This window comes from Myotis daubentonii, chromosome 11 (assembly GCF_963259705.1).
Source record: "Myotis daubentonii chromosome 11, mMyoDau2.1, whole genome shotgun sequence".
NCBI lineage: Eukaryota > Metazoa > Chordata > Mammalia > Chiroptera > Vespertilionidae > Myotis > Myotis daubentonii.
The window spans coordinates 55,605,341-55,630,519 of NC_081850.1; the positions used below are offsets into that span (position 1 = coordinate 55,605,341).

Genomic DNA, 25,179 nt, shown 5'->3' on the forward strand with positions numbered 1-25,179 from the left:
TGGCATAAAGCAAGTGCTTAGTCCTGGGGGTTCTTATTTTTATGTTGCTGGAGGCCCTTAGAGTGTGACAGGGAAGCATTTCCCTGCACCCTGCCTCCTGCTCTGCACCTACCATGAGAAGCCCCTTGTAGGCATAGACGATGCCAAGCCAGATGGTCATGTGGGTGTTCTCACAGTGCTCCAGGAGAGGGCGGATGGAGATGTCTCGTCCTGCGGGGTCCGGCTGTGCAAAGAAAAAACAGAAACTCAGGGATGGCACTGGGCACACTTCCAACAACCGGGTCCCTACCTGACTGCGCTTTTCCCTCCCATAAGCCACAGCTAGTGCCACCATCAGGATTTTTGGATCCGCCTCTTTTCCACCTGTGTTCCTATGGGCGTGGGCCTCAGCGAGTTTGACTGCCTTCTGTTTGTTGGCTGTGATTCAGCCTGTACTAAAGTTATATATGTTTGTTATGCCCTTCCAAAATGAGTCAGAGCTCCTGAGGGTAGGGACTGAGTCACTTGTGTGTCCCTAGAACCTAATACAAGACTTGGTCCAGAGCCAGCATCTATAACATTTGTTGAAAGCGGGGGAAATTGAGGCACAAAATTAGGTCAGAAGTCCTTTAGGTATCTCTGGAATGAACTTGGGGAGCTGCAGATACAGATCTACTGGCTGGGCCAATCAGATCTACTGCCAAGCCCTTCTAAAGAGACCCTCTTGCCCACCACCCCATTAAAGGAGCTCTGGTGGCTGCATTACCCATCTGGGGCCAGAGCTGATTGGACAAGGGGTGGGCACCTGACTCTAGGCAGCCAATCCAGAGGCTGGTCAGAGACCTATGTGGTTTTCTAGAGCAGAGTGCTCTGCCCAAGAGGGATGGTAGAGAGGATCCTACCCAACCTCAGTAATTAGAACTGGAAACCTCTGGGAGAGAATCAGGAAGGAGGTAGCAAAAGGAGAAAAAGACACTCAGGGAAAGAAAAAATATATACTGTACATATACAGGGTGGGGCAAAAGTAGGTTTACAGTTGTTCATATGGAAATGAATACAATAATTAACAAATAAGGCGGAAACCAAGATGGCAGCATAGGTTAACGCCGGAGTTTGCTGCTTTGAACAACTACTTCAAAAGTGAAACCAAAAAACGGAAGGGACATCACCCAGAACCACAGGAACGCTGGCTGAGTGGAAGTCCTACAACTAGGAGGAAAGAGAAACGCATACGGACACTCAGAGGAGGCGCAGTGCTGAAGTCAAATTCTGAGGTGCGGAGTGCGCGGAGCTGGCTGGCGGCGGAGGGCGCGGTTGTTGTTTTCAATCGGGAGGGAGTCGCAGACTCTGAGCACCAGATCCGGGCGAGTCTTTAGGGACCCAGACTCAAACGGGAGAAGCGGGACTGTCTGGCTTCGGTCAGAGCGAGTGCAGCTTTCTCTCCGAGCTTTGAGGCGGGCGCTGGGACTCAGAGAGGCAGAGCTCCTTGGGACAGGACTGAGAGCCGCCATAACTGCTCTCTCTGGCCCACCCTGTTGATCCTGTGCGACCCGCCCCGCCCAAGCCCTGCACAGAGGCATTTGCCGGATAGCCTCAGGCAAAGGCTAGATTAGCACCTCCCTAGAGGACAGAAGTTCTCTCACTGCTGACACAGCTGATTCTCATAGCCACTTGGCCTGGAGGTCAAACCCTCCCTGGAATTAGCTACAACAATCAAGATTTATCTATAGGACTGCGAACAAAGACCACTAGGGGGTGCACCAAGGAAGCATAACAAAATGCGGAGACAAAGAAACAGGACAAAATTGTCAATGGAAGAAATAGAGTTCAGAACCACACTTTTAAGGTCTCTCAAGAACTGTTTAGAAGCTGCCGATAAACTTAATGAGATCTACACGAAAACTAATAAGACCCTCGATCTTATATTGGGGAACCAACTAGAAATTAAGCACACACGGACTGAAATAACGAATATTATACAGACGCCCGACAGCAGACCAGAGGAGCGCAAGAATCAAGTCAATGATTTGAAATGCGAGGAAGCAAAAAACATCCAACCGGAAAAGCAAAATGAAAAAAGAATCCAAAAATGCGAGGATAGTGTAAGGAGCCTCTGGGACAGCTTCAAGTGTACCAACATCAGAATTATAGGGGTGCCAGAAGATGAGAGAGAGCAAGATATTGAAAACCTATTTGAAGAAATAATGACAGAAAACTTCCCCCACCTGGTGAAAGAAATGGACTTACAGGTCCAAGAAGCGCGGAGAACCCCAAACAAAAGGAATCCAAAGAGGACCACACCAAGACACATCATAATTAAAATGCCAAGAGCAAAAGATAAAGAGAGAATCTTAAAAACAGCAAGAGAAAGAAACTCAATTACCTACAAGGGAATACCCATACGACTGTCAGCTGATTTCTCAACAGAAACTTTGCAGGCCAGAAGGGAGTGGCAAGAAATATTCAAAGTGATGAATAGCAAGAACCTACAACCAAGATTACTTTATCCAGCAAAGCTATCATTCAGAATTGAAGGTCAGATAAAGAGCTTCACAGATAAGGAAAAGCTAAAGGAGTTCATCACCACCAAACCAGGATTATATGAAATGCTGAAAGGTATCCTTTAAGAAGAGGAAGAGGAGGAAAAAGGTAAAGATACAAATTATGAACAACAAATATGCATCTATCAACAAGTGAATCTAAGAATCAAGTGAATAAATAATCTGATGAACAGAATGAACTGTTGATTATAATAGAATCAGGGACATAGAAAGGGAATGGACTGACTATTCTTGGGGGGGAAAGGGGTGTGGGAGATGTGGGAAGAGACTGGACAAAAATCGTGCACCTATGGATGAGGACAGTGGGTGGGGAGTGAGGGCGGAGGGTGGGGCGGGAACTGGGAGGAGGGGAGTTATGGGGGGGGAAAAAAAAGGAACAAATGTAATAATCTGAACAATAAAGATTTAATTAAAAAATAAAAAAAAACAAAAAAAACCCAACAAATAATAGTACAAGAATAAACTCTGTGCTTTAACATGCTCACAACTGTAAACCTACTTTTGCCCCACCCTGTACTTTTCCTGAATCATTGAGAGTAAGTTGCAGATATGCTGACCCCTCACCCCTAAATATCTAGCATGTGTTTCCTTAGAACAAGGAGATTCTCTTACATAACCACACACACACTTAACCAAATTCAGGAAATTTAACATTGATACAGCGTATTACCTAATTTACCATCCACCTTCAAATTTCACCAGTTGGCCTTTAAGGCAATTGTGGTTTTTCCAAAGCAGGATCCAGTCTGGGACCATGTATTGCATTTGCTTGTCGTACCTTTACTCTCCAACAGTTCCTGAGCCTACTTTGGCTTTTCATGTCACTGATATTTCTGAAGTTTCCAGCTTAGTTATTTTGTAGAAAGTCCCTGAATTTGGGTTTGTCTGAATGTGTTTTCATGATTAGATTTAGGTTGGGCATTCTTGGCAGGAATCCTATGTAAGAGATGCTTTGGCCTTCTCGGTGCTTCACTTCAGGGGCACTTGATGGCATCTTGTCCTATTACTGGTGACGTTAACTGTGATCATTTGGTTGAGGGGCTGTCTGCCAGACTTTCTGCTTCAAAGGTACCACTTCCCTCTCATAATTAATAAATAATCTGTGGGAGATACTTTGTGCCTGTGTGAGATCCTGTTCCCCCACAAACATTAACTTAGTGGTTTCAGCATCCATTGATGATTCTTACCTGAGTCACATTATTTTGGTGGTTTGAAAATGGTGAGTTTCTAAAACTATGATTCCATTGAAATACTTGGCATTGTACTGTACACAACATCTTTCCTTACGGCTCACTTTTAAAAATGTGTATCAGTATAGACTTGTAGGTTTCTTTTTAATTCAGTGTCTTATTATCCAGTAATATGTCTTTTTAATTTTAATTTTGATGCTTAAATTTTTCCAGATTTGGCTAATGGAAACCCCTTCGCTGCCGGCTGCCTTCTGGTTCTTCAACATGTCCCCATAATTTTTTTGAGCACTTTTCTACTTCTTGGCACAAGATGTTCCAAGGTCTCCTCACACTTTTCCCCCCTCAGTCTTAGAATCAACCATTTTCCCAAGGAGTTCTGCTTCTTTTTAGCAGAGATTGGTATTTAGAAATCAATATCTGGGCATTAGATGTGTTCATGGTTTCTGGGGTATCATTAATTTTAGGTCTATGTGTGAATATATGTACATATGTATGTATTTATGAACCATCCATCATAATTTTATCTATATCTTTCTATCATCTATCTATAGATATATATGGTGTCCCAAAATGTATACACACATATTTAATAACTGTATACATTTTGGGGGACACCCTGTATATATAAGCTCTAACACCACAGGTTTCTTGCTTGCCCCCCTCTATTTCCATCTTTCTTCTTCTACAGTGAGAACACTGGTTTTCAATAACATCAAAATATTCTCATTTGCTTAATCCTACAAATAAACACAAAGCAGTTTCAGAATTGCTACATCCATACACTACCAAGAAATTCATTAAGTCAAGTTGAAGATTTCTTTGCATATCTGTTTGTCTTTAGAACAGATACCAATAACGGTACCTCATCAAAGAAGTGTGTTCAGGATGTTGTCCTGTTGAGGCCCAGGGTGAAGTCATATGCCGGAAGGGAAGGGTTAGGCATTCCCAGGGTCAGTCACTAGGAGGAAGGGGCACTTTGGTGATGTAGAAGGCGGGCCTGAGGCAGGTGGAAGATGGAACCCCTATTTCCCTTGGCTCTGTTCTCCAGGCCTGAGCTTTGAGGCAGCAATGGCCTGGGCACCTGTGAGCTGGGGAAAGACGGTGCTCCCACATGGAAGCAGGAGTGGTGGTACCCCTGGGCACAGGCCATCTTGTAACCAGGTCATCCAGCTACATGCTCTCTGAGGCCTGATTCCCTTGTGCTGTCCTAAGCCACAGGAAGCCTTAGCTTGGCTTCTGTGGTTCCACGGTCACTGAGCGCACATGCGGGCTGGAGTGCCAGCGGGGAGGGGAAGGCCATGAAGCCTCTGTCGTGGTGGCAGTGGGTACCAGTGAGAGACACCCAGGGGAAGGTGGCTACCAGAAACCACAGTCAGAGTGGCCAAGGCCAGAGATTTCCCCTCCATTGCTGCCTGGATTCTAAGGGTGATGGGAGTTTCTTCAAGTCCTTTCATTATTTAACTAAGGAGACTGAGAAGGAATGTGGTCCCAAGGTCAACAGAGACTTTGTGGCAGAACTTGAGTTTCTCTTAATATCTGACAACCCAGCAGACATTGGAATGCAGTAGCACAGGCCCGTCGCGGCCATGCATGAATAGCAAACCCACTAAAGGTGACCGTGTCTGTTCTGCAATGAAAGGCACTAATTTATGATGGACTCTCAGATTCTATGTGTAGAGGACCGATTCTGTCAAACATCTTGTTCAGTGTAATGATAACTATTCCCAGGAAGCTGACGATGGTTGTCTGGCTTGCATGCCCCTGGGACAGACCCCTCTTCCCACTATTGGTGAGATGGTTGCAGTTTTTTTACTGACCCAGAACCACCGTCTCCTGCACCTCCACCCCTTGGTCTTTCCTCCTGGGCTCCCCAGAATAACCTCAACCTCTCTCTCTCCTTGAGTCTGCACACCATCCTTTAGAAGGGGGAGACCCACAGTGAAGGTACACACCACCTCCTCCCACATGTCGGCCTGGTCCTTTTGCCTGCTTGAGTTTACTGTTGATCTAGAGGCCTAGGGTCGAGCTCAACCACCTGGTGAAAGTCCGCCTGCACCCTTTTCCAGACCTCCTTGCATTTTTAAGTAACGACCTTCCACTGGTGATTCAGATGTTCCTTAGGGTTGACTAAGACCCCGTCAGATAATTTTCATCCAACTGGTGTTAGTTCGGTCTTCCCTCTTCTGCAGCTGACATTCCAGCAGTAACCTTTCCCTTGTTAGTAAACCCCTCCCCACCCCAGTCCCCATCTTGGTCTGCTCTGATCTCTTTGAATCCTGAAATGCTAATTCTTACATCTGGTCTTTTAGTCCCTCACCCATCTCTATAAGCTAGAAGAGCATTGGAAAACCACGGGCCTGCTGAGATTTCAGAGATGTCAGTGGGCAGAGAGGTTTCACACATCTTCCCAGTCCACAGGCGCGGATCCAGAAATAAGCACAACAGTCTCCTGGTAGTGAACATCCCCCTCACACAGGTCTGTGCACACTGATCACGCATCAGAATGGCAGGGGGTGGGGGTGGTTTCAGGAGTGATGAAGTTCAGGTTCAGGCTGGGAGATGGGGAATCTGGATAAAAAAGACCCTTGCGTTGAATCTCAAAGCAAACTGGAAGAGCCACACCTCTTCTTGTCTTATGTGCCTGACCTGAGACAAGTTCAGAGTGGTCTGAGCAGTCACAGGAGGGAGAGATGTGCAGCACGGCCACCTCCTGAGCACTTACTTGGAGTCATTGCCGTGCACCAAAGCGCCACTAGAGGACACCAAAGAACTGTGCGGAGAGACCCACCCAGCAGCTGTGGATGATCCTGGGCTGGGGACACAGAGCTACTTCTGTGGCTTGGTGGGGCTGTAGGTGACAAAGCCCTCAGCAGCATCCTGTACTACTCTAGAAGGCACCCACTGGCCTTAAACAAGGTTAGCTTTCCAGGCACCCTGGAGGACCCCCGTCTCCCTTCCTGGGCAGTGGGGGCGAGGGTGCTATTGAGCTGGAGAGCCCAGGCTGCACCTGCCCACTCCACTCACCCTGCTCCTACTATGGGCCATCCATGCAGCCCAGGGCCAGTGAGCACTGGGCACTGACCCCTACAGATGCCAAGCTGGTACTCAGGCCCACTGCCCTGTACAGCTATGGACACACCTCCACTGGCCTAGGAATTGTTTCCCTTGCTCTGGACACTGGCCTACAAGAACATTAACTTGCTTTGTTCTTTATTTTCCTTCCTTCCTTGCTGCTCACCTGGGCAATCACCTAAGCATTCGTTCGTTCATCCATCCATTCATTCATTCATTCATTCAATAACTATCGAACATTGCCACTTGCCAGGTACCATTCTGGACATGCGGAATGCAGCATGCAGCAGGATTGACAAGACCCCTGTCCTCACAGGTCTTCCATTCTAGTGAGATCAGGATGATTCCATGAGAGCAGCCTCAGAGGAGAGTGGGTGGACTTCACCAATAACAGCTGCCCTAAGGGCACCGAGAGCTGCTTGTCATGAGTGACAACAACATCTAGTTGCTAAGCTGCGTCCCCTACACCCGTTATCTTGTCAAAGCCTCATAAGAATTCAACAAGAAGTGCTACTCATTTTACGGATGAGGAAACTGAGGCACAGACAGGTTAAGTAACTTGCCCCAAATCTCCAGCTAGAAAGTGTCAGAGCGGAAATTCAAACCCAGGTCTGTCTTTCTTCCCTCACCATATGCTCTTCCCAACCTTCCCCGCCTCTTTCAAAGCACTCTGTCAACTTCCAAGGTGCCAGTGGGTACAGACCTGCTCCATAACCAGTGAGGTGCGGCTAGTGAGAGGAATGACTTAATTACTACACGTTCAACAGAGGCCTCCCCTGAAGGCCCTGGAGCTCTGTCAGGGCTGTGCTTTGGTGCTGCAAGCTGAATTCAAGCCGATAAAATGCTCTTCCTGCCTGACAGGCAGTGCCCAGCAGAGAGGCCAAGGCTGTCTGTGATGGCCGGGGCTCCAAGGGCTCACACCTGACTCCTGGTCCAGCCGCTGCTCAGCGGGAGGCTTGCAGAAGCTGCTGGGGAAACGTCTCCCCATCTGTGCACTGAAAGGAGGGCAGCTGGCCTGAGAGTCCCTCTGCATGATGCAATTATTCACAATGTAGGTCAGTGGCCCCTGCAAACATCCTGCTTTGTCAGGCTGCATACATGAACGACCGGGAGAGTGTCTGGGCACGGGTTGAGGCATTGGGTCCTGAAGGTCAGAGGCCCTGGTCCTGCTATAGACTTGCTGGGTGACCTTGGGAAGTCTCCACTTTCTTTTAGACCCTGGTTACTCATTTGCAGCGTGAACCCATGGGTTAATTTACAGTATAGCTAATGTGAGCCTGAATAATGGAGGGATGACTGTACTGTCCTACATGGACCGATACGTAAAAACTCAATCAATGTTTCTCATGTGCCTACTGTGTGCCTGCACTGTGCTCCATGCTGGGGCCCAGGTATACGAGATGGACAGGCTGCTTGCCTTCCCAGAGAGTGCAGCCTAGTGGAGGACACAGAAGGCTGATGAACCACACAGTACAGCTGAGTGCAATGGTGAAATGTGTTCCTACAGAGAGGTACAAGTTTATTTGAGGGGTACTAGCAGGGGCACCTACTGCATATAAGATAGTCTGGAAGGCTCCTCTGCAGTGGTGACATTTAGTCTGTGCCCTGAATGATGAGAAGACCAGTCATGTGAGAATCTAGGGGGAGACCATTCCTCGGAGAGGGAACAGCAAGTGAGGAGGATCTAAATGGCAAAGTCCTTGGCATATTTAGGAACCAAAAGGTGCCCGGTGTGGCTGGAGTGTAGTAAGTGAGGGGCCAGCACAGGGGCAGGCGGGCCAGCAGGTCTGGATGCAGCAGTTGCAACATGCTCCCAGGGGACACTGTTGTGCTGGGCCAGGCCTCAGATAGAGGATCTTAAACCAGGCTGACATTTGGTCCTCACTTAGCAGATCTTTGTTTAAGAGTGAAAATTTGTTTGTCACTCACACACTTCTGACACAGAGTATCTATATGTCCTGACCCTGGCCAGACCCTTCAATACAGTACTTCTGTGTGTCCTGTGTGGGTCCGAACAGGGGGGAGTCTGGGTGGAGGACATGAAGGGTGCCATGGGCCTTCCTGTGACCAGGGGGCTCTTGATCTTTCATACTCCCACTGTGTGGGTGGCTCAAATTCTCAAGCCCCCACCTGACCAGTCCTTTTAAAAAAAAATCCTCACTTGAGGACATTTTCTCCATTGATTCTCAGAAAGAGTGGAAGCAGGGGCAGGGAGAGAAACACTGATGTGAGAGAGACACACTGATTGGCTGCCTCCCACACACATCTGGACCTGGGTCAGGGAGTGAGCCTGCAACTGAGGTGGGTGCCCTTGAATGGAATCGAGCCTGCAAGCCTTCAGTCCGAGGGCAGATGCTCTATCCACTGAACCAAACCGGCTGGGGCTGGCCAGTGCTTCTTTGAAGGAGCAGGTGCCTTCCACCTCTGACCAGTTCCCAGAAGCTTCTCTCAGAACTTGTTCCCTGAGCCATCCAGCTTTTCTTTTAAATTTCAAATTTGATTTTTGAAATAGATGGTAAAATTGGAAGGTGAGTGTGTGTATAGAAATGTGATGGTGGGGGAGAGAGGATGTCTAACCTTTGGGCTGCATTGCAGAGTCTAGAGGTGCTCCCTTTTCCTGGGAAAGCAGTTGAGTCACAGCCTCTTTTGGGGACAATGGGGGCGGGGGTCTCATCAAGGAAGCCTGGGCAGGGAGGGGAAAGGGCACTTGGTTCAGACCCCAAGTCCAGCTGTATGACTTTGAACACATCTCTAAGTCTGATTCCTCGTCTGCAACCTCCCAGCATCGGCAAGACAATCAAAGGAGGTAACTGGGGTGAATAGCAGGCTTCAGAGAGTGGAAAGCCCGCTCCGTGTGTGTAGCCCGTCATCATTATCTCCCACTGCAGAGTCACAGCGTGCTGGAGCCGGGAGGAACCTTCCAGATCCCTCCGGGCTGGGCTGCTTATCTCAACAGCAGCAGCCCCACATCTCTGAGGCAGCAAAGCTAGAAGCTGTCGTTTCAAGGTAAGAATTTTTTTTTAGAATGTTTGATTACGAGTTAGAGTGAATGTTTTCAGAATCCCAGGCCGGGAAGGGACCTGTGAGATCACCCACCAGGGTTTCTCAACGGGGCACTTCCTGCATTGTCTTCTTTGGAGGGGACACGGTTCTCTGTTGTGAGGAACTTGCCTATTCAGTGCAGGGCACTCAGTGCCTTGGCACTTGGGCACTAATGGCCAGGAATGTCTTCTGGTCACGGTGATAGTCCACATCTCCCTCCCCTGACTCCCCATTTCCAAACACAGAGGATTATGCACTAGTCCAATTCCTCTTTTTACAGGTGGAGAAACAGGCCCAGGGAAGGACTCTAGCAAGAGGGTGACTGAATGGAGACCCGGATGCAGGTGTCCTGACATGTTCCATGCCCCATGCTCTGGGCCATGCTGTGGATTGGCACAGGAGGGGCCAGCCTTGTGGGCTGCCCACCAGCCAGCATTTATCCGGACTTACATTTTTGGGCTCTGAGCACTGCCTCGCCAGCCCTCTGGAGCTGGATGAGGGCCACCCTCTGACTTTGGACTCATCCAGTCTGCCGGTGCTGTGCGCCTTGCTCAGGCGCACTTGGGGCAGCATCCAGAGCAGTGAATGGGGTCCAAAGCCACTCACCCGATGTCTGTGGGGTGGGAGAGGTGGCCGGGCACTGGCTGAGAAGCAGAGGGAACCTGAGTTCAGCATTAGGACACCAGTGGGCCAGCAGATCCCTGCCTGGTCCTGATCAGAGAGGCATCCTTAATTTGACCTTGGAATCTAGCATGAATTTCTGTGGTTGTATAAGGGTCAGAGCTGGGGTGGGGATCCTCGTGGGGAAGTTAAGGGCTGACAAGTGCAGTGATAGGTCCTAACATTCCTAGCCCTTTGCAGCTCATAAATCCTTCTACTGCAGCGGTTCTCAACCTGAGGGTTGCGACCCCTTTGGGGGGTCAAATGACCCTTTCACAGGGGTCGTTCAAAAATACATCCTGCATATCAGATATTTACATTACGATTCATAACAGTAGCAAAATTACAGTTATGAAGTAGCAACGAAAATAATTATATGGTTGGGGGTCACCACAACATGAGAAACTGTATTAAAGGGTCGTGGCATTAGGAAGGGTGAGAACCACTGTGACTGGGATTTCTCTTTGATTTTGACCTCAGGGCAGACCTTCAGGGTGAAGGAGCCAGGAATTTTACACCCGTTATAGGTGAGGAAATAGGCTTAAGGTGACACAGTCAGAAGCAAAGCCAAGCTAAACCTAAGCCAAGCAAAGCAGGTGGGAGGTGCATCTCAACTTTTGTCATTCCCTTCCCTGTGGCTGGGCTCTGTGCCCATCCCTGTGGAGGCGGGCCTTCAGGGATGCCCCTATTCTCCTTGGGCCTGTCTCTGGGGCCCCTGGGCAAGCCCTGAGTAGGAAGAGCTCAAGGTATGGCTGCTGAATCCACAGCCAAGAGGTGCTGGGTGAAAGGGGGCTTCCACGAGACACACTGTGAATGTGGTGATGGCATCCCTGCTGCCTGGGCATGTAGGTCAGTACTTAAAACTCAGGAGGTTTCACTGGAACACCCAGATTTCTGGCTCCTTTCGGAAACGAGACACTGGGCAGCACAGGGCCTGCTCGTGAGCCTGGCGCGTCTGCCAATGCTCCACGACTGGGCTGCCGGTCCAGTGGGTCTCCAGGCCTTGTTCCAGAGTCAAGTGAGTGCCTGGAAGACCTTGTAATTTTAAGGACACTTTGAAGTAAGTGTGACAGCTTTTCTTGTTAAGTTGGCAAAGATGTGAGGAGAGACTAGTGGTGACTGAGAACAGCTGATGTGCGTGAGGAAGGCGCCTGTTGCGCTCTCATGCTGGAGGAGATGCGGCTGGAGGAGAGCTCCCCCAGGGAGAGCCACGGCTTCGGAGGAAAGTGCCGGCTCTGGAAGGGCAGTGCCATGTGCACCTAGCATTCCGAGGAGGCCCAAACCTCCGCGGGAACCAGGAGAGGGGACGGGCGGAGAGAGAGGTGAGAAAGAAGAGAGGCAGGAGAAGGAGGGAAGCTGGTTGGGCCACATGGTCCTTCCCCTCAGATTTCTGCACCTTCTGAAGTTCTATTAAAATTCAGGAAATGGCCCAGCCGGTGTGGCTCAGTGGTTGAGCATTGACCTATGAACCGGGAGATCAGGGTTCGATTCCTGGTCAGGGCACATGCCTGGGTTATGGGCTCGATCCTCAGTAGGGGGTGTGTAGGAGGCAGCCAATCAATGATTCTCTGTCATCATTGATGTGTCTACCTCTCTCTCCCTTGCCCTTCTTTTCTGAAATCAACAAAAACATATTTAAAATTCAGGAAGTGCTTGACGAGCAAGAGGGGATCCTGGTGAACCTGGCCATGGCTTGCTTGAGACTTGCCCTGGGTGATGTGGGGAGGAACAGAGACAATGTCTGTGAACCAGGAACTGAACCGCGCCTACAGGAAAGGCTGCGGAAAGGCCAAAATTTCTAGTAGGCTCAGGGCCTCCCTACCTTGGGGGTGTGAGGCAATTCTTCCCTGATCTCAAGACCCAAGAGGTCCCAGATGATACTGGGATGCACAGAAATATGGGTTAACTTTTCACACGGTCACCTGATTTTTGTAGAAGCAGCATTATTGAGTGGAAAGGTTTGGTGGCCAATCTTGGGCAAGCAAGCTCTTTCCCCTCTGAGGTCCCTCGGTGCCAACATTTGGTGATTCTGGGGTGGTGGCACCAGATGGAAGCCCGTTTCTCCCAGGCTCGGCTCCTGGAGTCTGGTTTCCCCACCCTCAGCAGGACCAGGATACCTGGACCCTGCATGCCCCAACCCGGCTGGGCAGAAATCCGCAGGCCGGTTTCCCAGGGTGCACGTGGGAAGGACTGTGGCTACACCACCTCCACCCTGAGAGCAGAACCATGCTTTCTTCCTGCAGCCCTGGACCGGCCTGACCCCACCCAGCTTGCAGTCTGGGCAGCAGGCAGTGGCGGGAGGGTCCCATGCAGGGCTTCTGGGGAGGCTCTAGGGCAGCGATGGCGAAGCTTTTGAGCTCAGCGTGTCAGCATTTTGAAAAACCCTAACTTAACTCTGGTGCCGTGTCACATATAGAAATTTTTTGGTCTTTAGTCGAGAGGAGAACCAAGATGGCGGCATAGGTTAACGCCGGAGTTTGCTGCTTTGAACAACTACTTCAAAAGTGAAACCAAAAAACGGAAGGGACATCACCCAGAACCACAGGAACGCTGGCTGAGTGGAAGTCCTACAACTAGGAGGAAAGAGAAACGCATACGGACACTCAGAGGAGGCGCAGTGCTGAAGTCAAATTCTGAGGTGCGGAGTGCGCGGAGCTGGCTGGCGGCGGAGGGCGCGGTTGTTGTTTTCAATCGGGAGGGAGTCGCAGACTCTGAGCACCAGATCCGGGCGAGCCTTTAGGGACCCAGACTCAAACGGGAGAAGCGGGACTGTCTGGCTTCGGTCAGAGCGAGTGCAGCTTTCTCTCCGAGCTTTGAGGCGGGCGCTGGGACTCAGAGAGGCAGAGCCCCTTGGGACAGGACTGAGAGCCGCCATAACTGCTCTCTCTGGCCCACCCTGTTGATCCTGTGCGACCCGCCCCGCCCAAGCCCTGCACAGAGGCATTTGCCGGATAGCCTCAGGCAAAGGCTAGATTAGCACCTCCCTAGAGGACAGAAGTTCTCTCACTGCTGACACAGCTGATTCTCATAGCCACTTGGCCTGGAGGTCAAACCCTCCCTGGAATTAGCTACAACAATCAAGATTTATCTATAAGACTGTGAACAAAGACCACTAGGGGGTGCACCAAGGAAGCATAACAAAATGCGGAGACAAAGAAACAGGACAAAATTGTCAATGGAAGAAATAGAGTTCAGAACCACACTTTTAAGGTCTCTCAAGAACTGTTTAGAAGCTGCCGATAAACTTAATGAGATCTACACGAAAACTAGTAAGACCCTCGATCTTATATTGGGGAACCAACTAGAAATTAAGCACACACGGACTGAAATAACGAATATTATACAGACGCCCGACAGCAGACCAGAGGAGCGCAAGAATCAAGTCAATGATTTGAAATGCGAGGAAGCAAAAAACGTCCAACCAGAAAAGCAAAATGAAAAAAGAATCCAAAAATGCGAGGATAGTGTAAGGAGCCCCTGGGACAGCTTCAAGCGTACCAACATCAGAATTATAGGGGTTCCAGAAGATGAGAGAGAGCAAGATATTGAAAACCTATTTGAAGAAATAATGACAGAAAACTTCCCCCACCTGGTGAGAGAAATGGACTTGCAGGTCCAGGAAGCGCGGAGAACCCCAAACAAAAGGAATCCAAAGAGGACCACACCAAGACACATCATAATTAAAATGCCAAGAGCAAAAGATAAAGAGAGAATCTTAAAAACAGCAAGAGAAAGAAACTCAGTTACCTACAAGGGAATACCCATACGACTGTCAGCTGATTTCTCAACAGAAACTTTGCAGGCCAGAAGGGAGTGGCAAGAAATATTCAAAGTGATGAATAGCAAGAACCTACAACCAAGATTACTTTATCCAGCAAAGCTATCATTCAGAATTGAAGGTCAGATAAAGAGCTTCACAGATAAGGAAAAGCTAAAGGAGTTCATCACCACCAAACCAGGATTATATGAAATGCTGAAAGGTATCCTTTAAGAAGAGGAAGAGGAAGAAAAAGGTAAAGATACAAATTATGAACAACAAATATGCATCTATCAACAAGTGAATCTAGGAATCAAGTGAATGAATAATCTGATGAACAGAATGAACTGTTGATTATAATAGGGTCAGGGACATAGAAAGGGAATGGACTGACTATTCTTGGGGGGGAAAGGGGTGTGGGAGATGTGGGAAGAGACTGGACAAAAATCGTGCACCTATGGATGAGGGCAGTGGGTGGGAAGTGAGGGCGGAGGGTGGGGCGGGAACTGGGAGGAGGGGAGTTATGGGGGGGGAAAAAAAAGGAACAAATGTAATAATCTGAACAATAAAGATTTAATTTAAAAAAAAAGAAATTTTTTGATATTTGCAACCATGGTAAAACAAAGACTTATATTTTTGATATTTATTTTATATATTTAAATGCCATTTAACAAAGAAAAATCAACCAAAAAAAATGAGTTCGCGTGTCACCTCTGACACACGTGTCATAGGTTCGCCATCACTGCTTTAGGGGCACTGACCCAGGCGGGCAGGGGATAAACAGAACAAGGAAAGCAGAGCAGAGAGAGACACAAGGAGATGAAGAGAAGGGAAACTTGCGTCTCAAAGATGCTGATACTATCGTGTCAGATTCCGAGATTTAATTAAACTCTGAGAATAAACAATAACAAGAGCTTAACGAGGGAATAGTCATTTGGTCCCTCTGTGACTGGACCCCACATAAAACTCTCTACCCTCGACTCCCATCACTAGCCTCATCTGTGGCCGGGCCCCATACCCTCCCCTCCTGGTCCTTTACTGTGCTGTGTCCTGGTCCTGAGAGGCCCTTTCTTACACCACTGTGTGCACCACACCCATTCCTTCATCTGTGAAATCCCCCCAGATCCTCTCATCCCGCCCCTCTGAGGCCCCAGTGCTTCCTGCCTGTCTCTTAGGGGAGGGCCACTGCCTCTGTGTTTGACTTTTTGCCCCTCCTCTCTCAGCACCCTCACCATCCTCTCCACCAACTGTCCTCCCCTCCCCCCGTCACTGACTGCTCCTTGTGTGCCAGATTCTGGGCTAAGGATGCCATACACACACACACACTGTCCCATTTCATCCAAATAATCGCCACAGCAGTGGGCTCTAATACAGACCTGGGACTTGAACCCAGGTCTGCCTAACTCCCCAAACCCTGGCTTTATACACAAATCCAGAACTGCCCAGACCCCCTGGCAGTTGAGCTGGCCCTTCTCAGCCTGGTCTGACTATGCCCATGGCGCGTCTCTCTTCCTCTCACAGGGTCCGCTGCTAACGCAGTGCATGGCTAGACTGGAGTTCATGTGACTCCTTGCTTGGTATGAGATGGGAGGTGACAGGACGAGGGTGCGAAGATATTCTAAGTCAGGAAGCTGGAGCACGTGGGGTCCTGGACGAGCTACTGTAGGCCACCACTGCTGTGCACGTGTGCTCAATCTAATGGTTTTCAGTGTCATTAGATCTGCCTGACAACCCTAGGCATTGAGGAGGGCCATCAGTCTCATTCCCATTCTGCGTAGAGGACACTGAGCCCAGGAATAGGCTGTAACTCACCCAAGGTCACACAGCAAGAAACCCGAGGACCTAGCACTTGAGCCGGGTGTCCTGACTCCTAGTCCAGGGCCTTTTCCATTGTTCGAGCTCCTCCCTGGAACTCTGACTAATTCTGGGAGTCTCAGCTCAGCAAGGAGAAAGGCAGCTGGCTGCCTGGACAAGCCTTAAGTGTTCCCTCTTGTGGTTCCTGCTGCAGCTCAGATTTTAGTTTGCCCTTGGCTAAAAGGCAGCAGGGTAACACCGCAGTGCCCTGGGTAATGGATAGCCCCTGGCTTCGCCTCTGGACCAGGGCTGGGACCCAGGTCCATCACATGCTCACTCTGAGCCCCAGGTTCTCCTCTGAGAAATGCTGGAGTCACCTGCTTTGAGGGTTGTTCTGAGCATCAAGCAAGAGCCCGGAAGACAAAAGACACACACACCCACGGTAATGCACACAAGAACAAGGCGTCCGTTTCATTTGCCTGTTGTCATTCAGGGAGGCACACGGGTTGGGAGCCCCAAAAGTGCAGTGTTGCAAAGACTGTTCCCAAATAGGATGTTGTAATGGGTGCTGTGCCGCCGCTGGCTGCGGGCGCGTCCCCGGGCAGCCACAGGCCCCGGAGCGTGTGCGTGCCCCTTCACTCTGTAGCAGGGCTTGTGTGTCTGGGCCCGTTTCCTTGTCCCCTGCCCCTGCTTTCTCTTCTGCACCAGTGATGAAGTCCTCAGGGTGAACATAATGCTCCAATTCATTATAACTTCAAAGCTGTTCTCAACTCATCTCACACACATCCATTAAGAACGAATATATACATATAAATATATATATAATGTCTTTTGAGGTCATACCATTCAATTATTCTATTTTGTGAAATTACAGAAGTTTTGGGCTTGAAGACACTCAAGTGTTTTTCCCTTCCCTTCCTCAGTGTGCAGTCCCTGCTAAGAGCTCGTCCAACCTTTCTTTGCACACCTCTGGTGATGAGACTCACTACCTCCTAAGGAAGCCCAGTTCATTTGGGAGATGTTCTTCCGCATCCTAAGCTGAAATCTGTATCACCAAAACTTCCCCCAGGTTCCAGCTCTGCCTTCTAGGCCCTGCTCCTCCCTTGGCCCCAGGACAGGCCCTCTGAAGCTTAGAGACAGGGATTGTGCCCTTTTGAGTCTTTTCTTTGCTGGGTTGACATCATTCTTTCCTACATGGCACAGTTTCTTATTCTTTTTCCATCTTGGCCACACTTTCTCCCCCTGGTCTCCAAGAGGCTCTGAATAGGACAAGAGTGGTGTCCCCTCCTGTGTCTAGAGCCCTATGTACCCGGAATACTGATGCTTGGAACACACACACACACACACACACACACACACACACACACACACACACACACACACACCTGCTTTTCCTTAGGGATCTAAGAACCATATATCCTGTGAGGCAGAACCCAAGAGTTTTCTCTGCTGCCCAGGAGAAATGCCCTGGTGGCCCTGTCATCCCTCATGACACTTCAGGGTCTCCTTTTCCAAGCAGGATGTGTCACCAAGTGGGCAATCCCCAAATACGCCACCCTGGAGAGCATTATGCTAAGTGAAATAAGCCAGCCAGAGAAAGACAAGTATCACCTGATCTCACTCATATGTGGAATCTAATGAACAGAATAAACTGTTGAACAAAATAGATCTAGAGACACAGAAGCAGGGAACAGACTGTCGAATCTCAGAAGGTGGGCATGGGTGGGTGGGTGTGAAGAGATCAACCAAAGAACTTGTATGCATTTATACATAATCATGGACACAGACAATGGGGTGGTGGAGGCCTGGAGCAGGGGGTAGGGATAGGCTATAAGGGGTCAATGGGAGGAAAAAAATACTTTCAACAATAAAGATTTTTAAAGAAAAAAACCAAACCAAAACAAAAACAGGCTACTAAAGGCTACTGGTGCGTGGTCATAATAATCTCACCAAAATAAATAAAAATAAATAAATAAATAAATAAATAAATAAATAAATAAAAATTAAAAAGATTCAAATTAGCAGGGCAGGAGGAGTGGGCAATCCAGAGCCAAGACAGGGCCGGGGAATAAGAACAGGAATGTAGGGCCCCGGCTGGGTGGCTCAGTTGGTTGGGCATCACCTGCGCACCGAAAGGTTGCTGGTTTGATTCCTGGTCAGGGCACACGCTTGGTTGCGGGCTCCATCCATGGTAGTGGGCACGCAGGAGGCAGGTGATCTATGTTTCACTCTCATGTGATGTTTCTTTCTCTCTCTCCATTTCCTTTATTCTCTCTCTCTAAAAATCAATTTAAAAATCTTTAAAAAAAGGAACAGGAATGTAGATTTAAGAAGAATTTAAGTTGTATGTTTTTCCTATGAACCAAAGATGTGACACAGCTTTGGCACAGCTAAAAGTAAGCATATAAACATCTCTAACGTTAACTTAGCATTTTCCACTTACATAATCACATATGCCCCCACAACAATCCCATGCAAGGTAGGACAGAAGTATCAGCCTATTTTACAGATGAGGAAACGGAGGCTCAGAGAGGTTCGGTGGACTGACCAAAGGGAATGAAGGAGTGGCAGAGGCTGGCGCTCCCCTGACATCCCCTCTGTTCACCCACAGTCTCAGCTTCTTTACAGTTAGGAGTCACATGACTAATTCTGGCCAATGGGCAATGGGAGGAAGTGACATTTGACCCTGTGGGCTGAAGCTTAGAAGAGCTGTCAAGAGATCTGTGTGCGGCCTCATGTTTGGGTCCAGATCACTGAGCTGCCTCATGGAGGAGGGATCCCCTGGAGGTCGCCTGGATTTATAAGCGGACTTTGTATGAGAGAGAAATAGGCCTTTGATGCGTTTTGTCGCTGAGATTTAGGGGTTCTTTATTAATGCAGTTTAGCCCAGCCTATCCTGACTAATATAGAAGGATATAGAAGGGCAATTACATTTGTTTGTATGTTATCACATGTCAGGCATTGTGCTAAGGACTTTGCACATGTCACCTCATGCAATCCTTGAAGCTATGAGAAAAGGATTATTGTTTTTCTTTACTGCATTGGAAAACGAAGACACAGAGAAGTGAAGCCGCTTGTGCCGAGCCACTAAGATATGGACCTGGGACCCGACTCTGGGTCTATCTGATCGGAAAGCCTCTATGAACTCTGGTGATTTGCAGAAACAGATGGCTATTGTGTTCCAACACCCTGTTGGGCTAAATGCTTCCTTTGAAGATGAAAGATCGCACAGATTGCTTTTCTCATTCAGATTTTATGCCTGAGTAAAATCCTTGTGCTCTGATTTATTATAGCAACACTGATTTTCCAATTTTAAGACAACAATGCAGCTTGAAATAAAATGGAAAGAAAACATTGAAACATTTGAAACTTTGGTTTAGATCCTTATTTCATTTTGTTTGAACTGTTCAGGGCCTGCCTCATTTCCCCTCCTGCCTCGGGGCTCCCCCGCTTGGATCGCCTGCCAGAGCCACCTTTCAACACAGTCAGACTCTAAGTATGCTCCCTCCTGCTCAAAATCCACCAAGGCTCCTCGTCCCCTCCAGCAGCACTTCCTAAATTACGGTCAGAACATGTCAATGTAAACATGCACCCCGAGAAAGGGCTCCATGGTCAAAGAAATTTTGGAAATGCTAATTAAAAATTTTAATTAAAACATTAAACTACAGGACTTTTCAGAGCCTTTAATTTGCTAAAGCCTAAGAGGCAGATGTGTAGTTTCTGGGATTTCTTAAACTTTTGGATCATGGAATCCCCCCCTTCCCTTTTATTTTGGGACAGCTAATAGGATTAATATTCTATGTCATAAGCTTGGGGAGGATGTTGGCTTTTAGGTTAAAGTCTGAAATTCTCAGCTTAACATTCAAGTCCTCCCAGGATTGGTCTTAGGTCACCCTCCAATCTAATCTCACAAAGCCCTACCCCAGGGTTCAACTCCCTTCCCCACCCCTGACATCTTCCCGTTCATCATGTCACTCAGTCCTAGGTTGTGAGGTTCTCTGAGCTGTAACCTGGAGAGAAAACAGGATTGAGGAACAATGTCAGAAACTTCACACAATGCGCCTCTATTTGGGAGAATGTTAAAAACACTCTATTAGTGACGTGGCTGAGATGAAAACGGGAATGATGATTGCATGACTAATTGAAAGCCATGTGTTTACCGAGGCTCAAAGAATCCCTTTTAGAAACGGAAACTGGGCATGCATATGCCAACGAACAAGGCAGAATGGGTGCACATTGGAAACAAAAAGCACCAAGATATGCTGGGCAGAACCAAAGATATCAACGTAATTAATAAAGTAATTAACATGCACAGGAAACGCAAAAGCTGCCAGGAGGCTGATAAGAGAGGGCTATTAAAAAAAAAAAAAAAAAAAGAGCAGTGTAGCAGGGAAGTGAAATGAAGTTTTGCATTTTTTTTTCATCACAGACCCCAAAATATTCTCTGAGTAATAAATAGGCCTTGACTAACTGCAAAAATACCAGTGAGGCTGGGGCCTAGAATTTGCTGTCGACCTTCTGCCTGGCAAAATAATCAGCTCAAGCAATCAGTCAGCCATCCAGTCACTGAGAATGTGGGAGGTGCTTAGACTAGGATGGGAGACCTGTGCCAGGTGGTATGGTCAAAGGCAAGGTGGTGAAGGGTGCCAATCTTGGGGCCAGACTGCCTGAGCTCTAGTTCCAACTCTGCCACTTGGGACCTGCAGCAACTATTTAACCTCATTGTTGTCATCTGTCGAATGGGTCTAAACATAGTACCTCTTCATAGTTTTGAGGACTGAACGGACAGATTTGTGTAAAGCCCCTAGGCCAGTGTGTGGCCCGAGTGAATGGCTCCAACAGGGTCAGCTGTTACCACTATTATCCCCCCATGGCAATCCACCCAAGGAAAAGCTCCCTGATAACATAAAAGTTCAGAAAATGTTTCGAAGCCTTCATTAAGAAAGGCAGACCAAACTCGAGTCCCATCATGTTGTTTCTCCTGTGTCTGGTTCCTGGGGTGTTTTGAGAAGAGCAGGAAGTTGGAGCAGGCATCTGAGGAAGGTGAAAGATGGTAGCTCATCGACAGTCTTGGGCTCTGGGATTTTGGGTGAGTCTGTGCCTCAGTTTCCCCATGAGAGAAATGAGGGGTCTGTTTGGGTGATTTCTTAATTCATTTCGAGTTCTGAAATTCTGAGTCAACACTAGTTACACAGGCAAGTGATTATTAAGAGAGCAACAGTGACCCTCCTTGGAGGCCCCTTCTCTTCCTCCTCCTCCTTGGCCATCTTCCAGCTCTGTTCCTGGCGCGCCAAGGTCCTCCTGGGCCCTCAGGTGGAAGCTGCATAGTCATGGGGCTACAGTGCCTCCTCATCAACATGCCCTGAGCCCTGGGCCTAGGCCTCTGCCTGTCTCACCAACAGGGCACCATAGCCCCCAACCCCGGGGCTCATGCTACCTGGGTGTTCTAGAACCCATCACTGACTCTGTACCAACATGTGTTCACCTGCAAAATGGGAAGAAAGCTCTCTCTGCTGAAGTGATTGTGAGGATTAAAGAAGTGGAGTAGGTGAATGTGCATTAGAAGGTGTGAACCTACCCCACGAGCATCACTGCTCTTTAAGACCTCTCTGGGAGGCTGGCAAGGTAGTTTTTAAAATTTCCTTATGGAGTCAGGAAGTTCTGAGTCAGGGAGTGGGAACAGAAGGCACAACGATTAAAGTCCTGTGGGTCAGGCTTAGCATTAGGCACTTGAACATGTTGTCCCAGTTAATGCTCATGGTAAGCCTGTGAGGGAGGAATAGGTATTTCCTTATTGGCACTGGGGCTCAGAGAGGGTGAGTCACTCACCCAAGGTCACACAGCTAGGAGGTGGCAGATATGGATGAAAACCTTAGATTGTAGTGTTTATGGCTACCCCATCATTCTTCCAAAGCTCACAGTGCAGGAGCCTGGTTGGTGAACACACTGCATTTCCTTGGCATGGGAATGCATTTCCAGAAGCCTGCCATATATTTTTAATAATTGGTATGAACATGCCATCTCTCGTCAGCCAGCTTCCTGTCTGCTGTAAGACGCAGATAAGGAAGAAAGAGATGAGCAGACATAGGAAAATCCTCCATACCCGTTGGCAGAACTCACTCCAGCCCGGAGTTACCTTTCTCGATTGAATTCTCTGAGCCTTCTGTGTCTGACTCATGTAAATGGCTTCTTGGGTGAAATATGAAAACACCATGTGGGATGTTCATAGTCTCGCTCTGGCAGCTCTGGCAATAATGGCTCAGAGTGGGGTCTGCAGCTTGTGTCTGGGAGTCGGATTCAATTCCTTTGAGATTCCTGAGCCAGGACCATGCTGGTCTGGCCTCAGGGGGCCCAGTGACAAGGAGCCGGATACAGGAAAATAGCAAGATGAGGGACTAGCTCTGAGAAGACTCAGAGGCAGGGTGGCCAAGGGCCAGATAACAAATGATGCTTCATGTAACAGCTAGCATTTATTGACACCCTGGGCACAGGTAAGTCCTTTAAGGCACTATCCTTTCTCATTCTCCCCAAAGACCTATAAGGTGGGTTATTATAATATCTAGATCCATATTATGGATGAAGAAACTGTGGCCCTCAGAAGCGAAGTCACCTACTATATGAATTTCCTAGGGTTGCTATAACAACTTTCCTCAAACCAGGTGGCTCACAACAGTGGACATTTACTCTTGCATAGTCCTGGAGGCCGGAGGTCTGAAATCAAGGTGTCCTAGGGCTGTGCTACCTCTGAAGCACTGGGAGAGAATCCTGGGCCCCATCCAGCTTCTGGTGGCTCCAGGCACAACTTGGCTTGTGGCTGCATCACTCTGATCTCCGCCTCCATCTTCACTTGACCTTCTCCTCTGTGCCTGTATCTTCTCTACTTCTTCTTAGAAGAACACTCTTCATTAAGTTTAGGGCCAACTGAAGTAATCCAGGATGATTTTGTCCTAAAATTTTTTATTACATCTGCAAAGACCCTTTTACTTTGTAAGATTATAGTCACAGGTTCTAGGGTTAAGGATGTGGGTATATCTTTTGGGGGCTCACAACTCAACCCACTACACTTATCTAACTTCACACAGTCAGTGGCTGAGCTGGGATTTAAAGTTAAGCCTAACTCCAGAGTCCATTTGCTTGACCAGTAAGGGCTAAATGCTACCAATTTTACCTGCTGTGTGACTGTGGGCATGTTATTTAATGCCTCTGTGCCTCAGTTTCCTCATCTATAGACTGAGGATAAAATGGTAACTACTGCATGGGGTTGTTGTGAGGATTGAATTGACAAGGTAAGGCACATGGACCAGTGCCTAGCACACAGTATGCACTTAACAAAAGCTATTGCCATTATTGTTACAAAGACTACACAGCTTCTTTGGAACTCTGGATAGATGCTGAGCAGATGGCTACTGAGGATGAGGCTGGACTGGGGCACAATGCCCTCAGATATAATTTGCCAGATTTGAATATCTGCTAAGTGCTTCACTCTTATGCAACAGCACCCAGATAATCACAGATGTGAAAGAGGGTTAAACATCTACACTTAATGGAGGCTAATAATTTTGAAAGCATCATTGAAGAGAATGTTTCTTTAAAACAAAACCAAGTAGAACACAGAACTGATGTGGAAAGGAGCAGGAAGTATGAATAGGCCAATAGACCAATACCAGCTGAACAGATCCCATTATCTAGCACCACATGGCCTGGCTGGGGACAGTCCAATTGTAGCCAGGTCATCTCAGGCCTGTGAGTTCACCTCTCCAGCCTTAGGCTCCTCCTCTCTAAAGTGGGGATGTCAAGGTGCTTTGTAAACGGCCTGCTGCAGAAACCTGAGGCACTCTTGTTATTACAGCATGTGTTTGCCAACCGTTGAGTACCTGTACCCAAGTGGTGCAGACCTGGGGTGAGGGTTCCAGTCTGGAGGACGGGGGAGTGCGGGCTGGGCACTGAGAATTGGGCAGCCCCCAGATGATTGCTGTCTCCTGAGCTCTTAGGAGGGGCCCACAAGTTCTATCAGTGTCCTCTAAACTGAATTGAGCATCTTTGGGTCATGTTAAGTATTCTGTCCTATGTCAAGGTCAAAATGACTCAGTATTTAGAGTTGAATCCACTTTACGGAGAAACTCCAATGGCAGAAAATAATGAACATCTCACCAAGTGGCTAGTGGTTCCATTTCAGAGCCACTGTGGGTGCCGAGGTGCCTGGACACTGTGGTTCCCTGGCCCTTTGTGGTTTCTGTGGTTGGTGGCTTCCTGCAACTGCAGGGCAGTGTGTTAACTTACCTCAAGTTCTGGTCTGGACTTGCTCACCCGCTACCTCCCTCCTGCAGTGAACAATGCTGCAGAAATAGAGATCTTGTAGTTTTTCCTTTTTTCCTATTCCTTGCTCTCTGTCTTCCACTGGGGAGACAATTATTCAACTGATGATTTAAGGATTTTCAGAAAAACATGACACTGGGGGCTCATTAAGCTCTGTGGGGTCTGCACAGGTGAACCTTGCCAGGTGGCCCTCTCTCTGAGTTTGCATGTCATTTGTCACCATCACGTTCTCCAGCTGGGGTGGGGGTGAGGGTTGGGAAGAAACTTCAGGTTTCTTGGATTCAGGCTTTTCTTCTCTTATACTTTAGCCTTACAAGTATTGTCCTGAATCTGTTTCTAACTTTGGTATCCTAACTGCAGTCCTGGGCCCTTCCTTGAGATTTGGTGGAGGTCTAGTCCAGAAAGCTTCAACCCTGGCTGCACACTAGAACCCATGGCAACTTCTAAAAAATCCCAATGTCCAGGCCTCTTTCCAACCAATGAAATCAGTGTGTGTGTGTGTGTGTGTGTGTGTGTGTGTGTGTGTGTGTGTGTTTTGACCTGAGTACCAGTATTTTAAAAAGGATCTCTTCTGGATGATGTAGCCAGAATTAAGAACCACAAATCTAAACTATCTTTAAAATCATTTAAAAGCCTTCCTCTTTTTAAAATATTATTTAATTTTCTTTTCAGACTCAACATATTCATCTAATAATTTAAGCCAGCTGCTGGGCAACTGCATCACCTGATCAGAGGTGGTCAATGCTGACAAGAGTCATGATATGGAAGCTTGTTCATTTGTTCATTTGTTCATTCATTCATTCATGCT

The 25,179-nt window shown here is 48.1% G+C and overlaps 1 protein-coding gene across 1 annotated transcript in view; it reads right to left on the reverse strand.

Annotated features, from left to right (window-relative positions):
* Window positions 1-25,179, reverse strand: part of GABBR2 (gamma-aminobutyric acid type B receptor subunit 2) — a 320,004-nt gene that overhangs the window by 14,663 nt on the left and 280,162 nt on the right. The window contains exon 14 of the mRNA XM_059657467.1: window positions 113-223. Coding sequence (XP_059513450.1) covers window positions 113-223 — 111 coding nt within the window. The remainder of the gene's footprint in view (window positions 1-112; window positions 224-25,179) is intronic.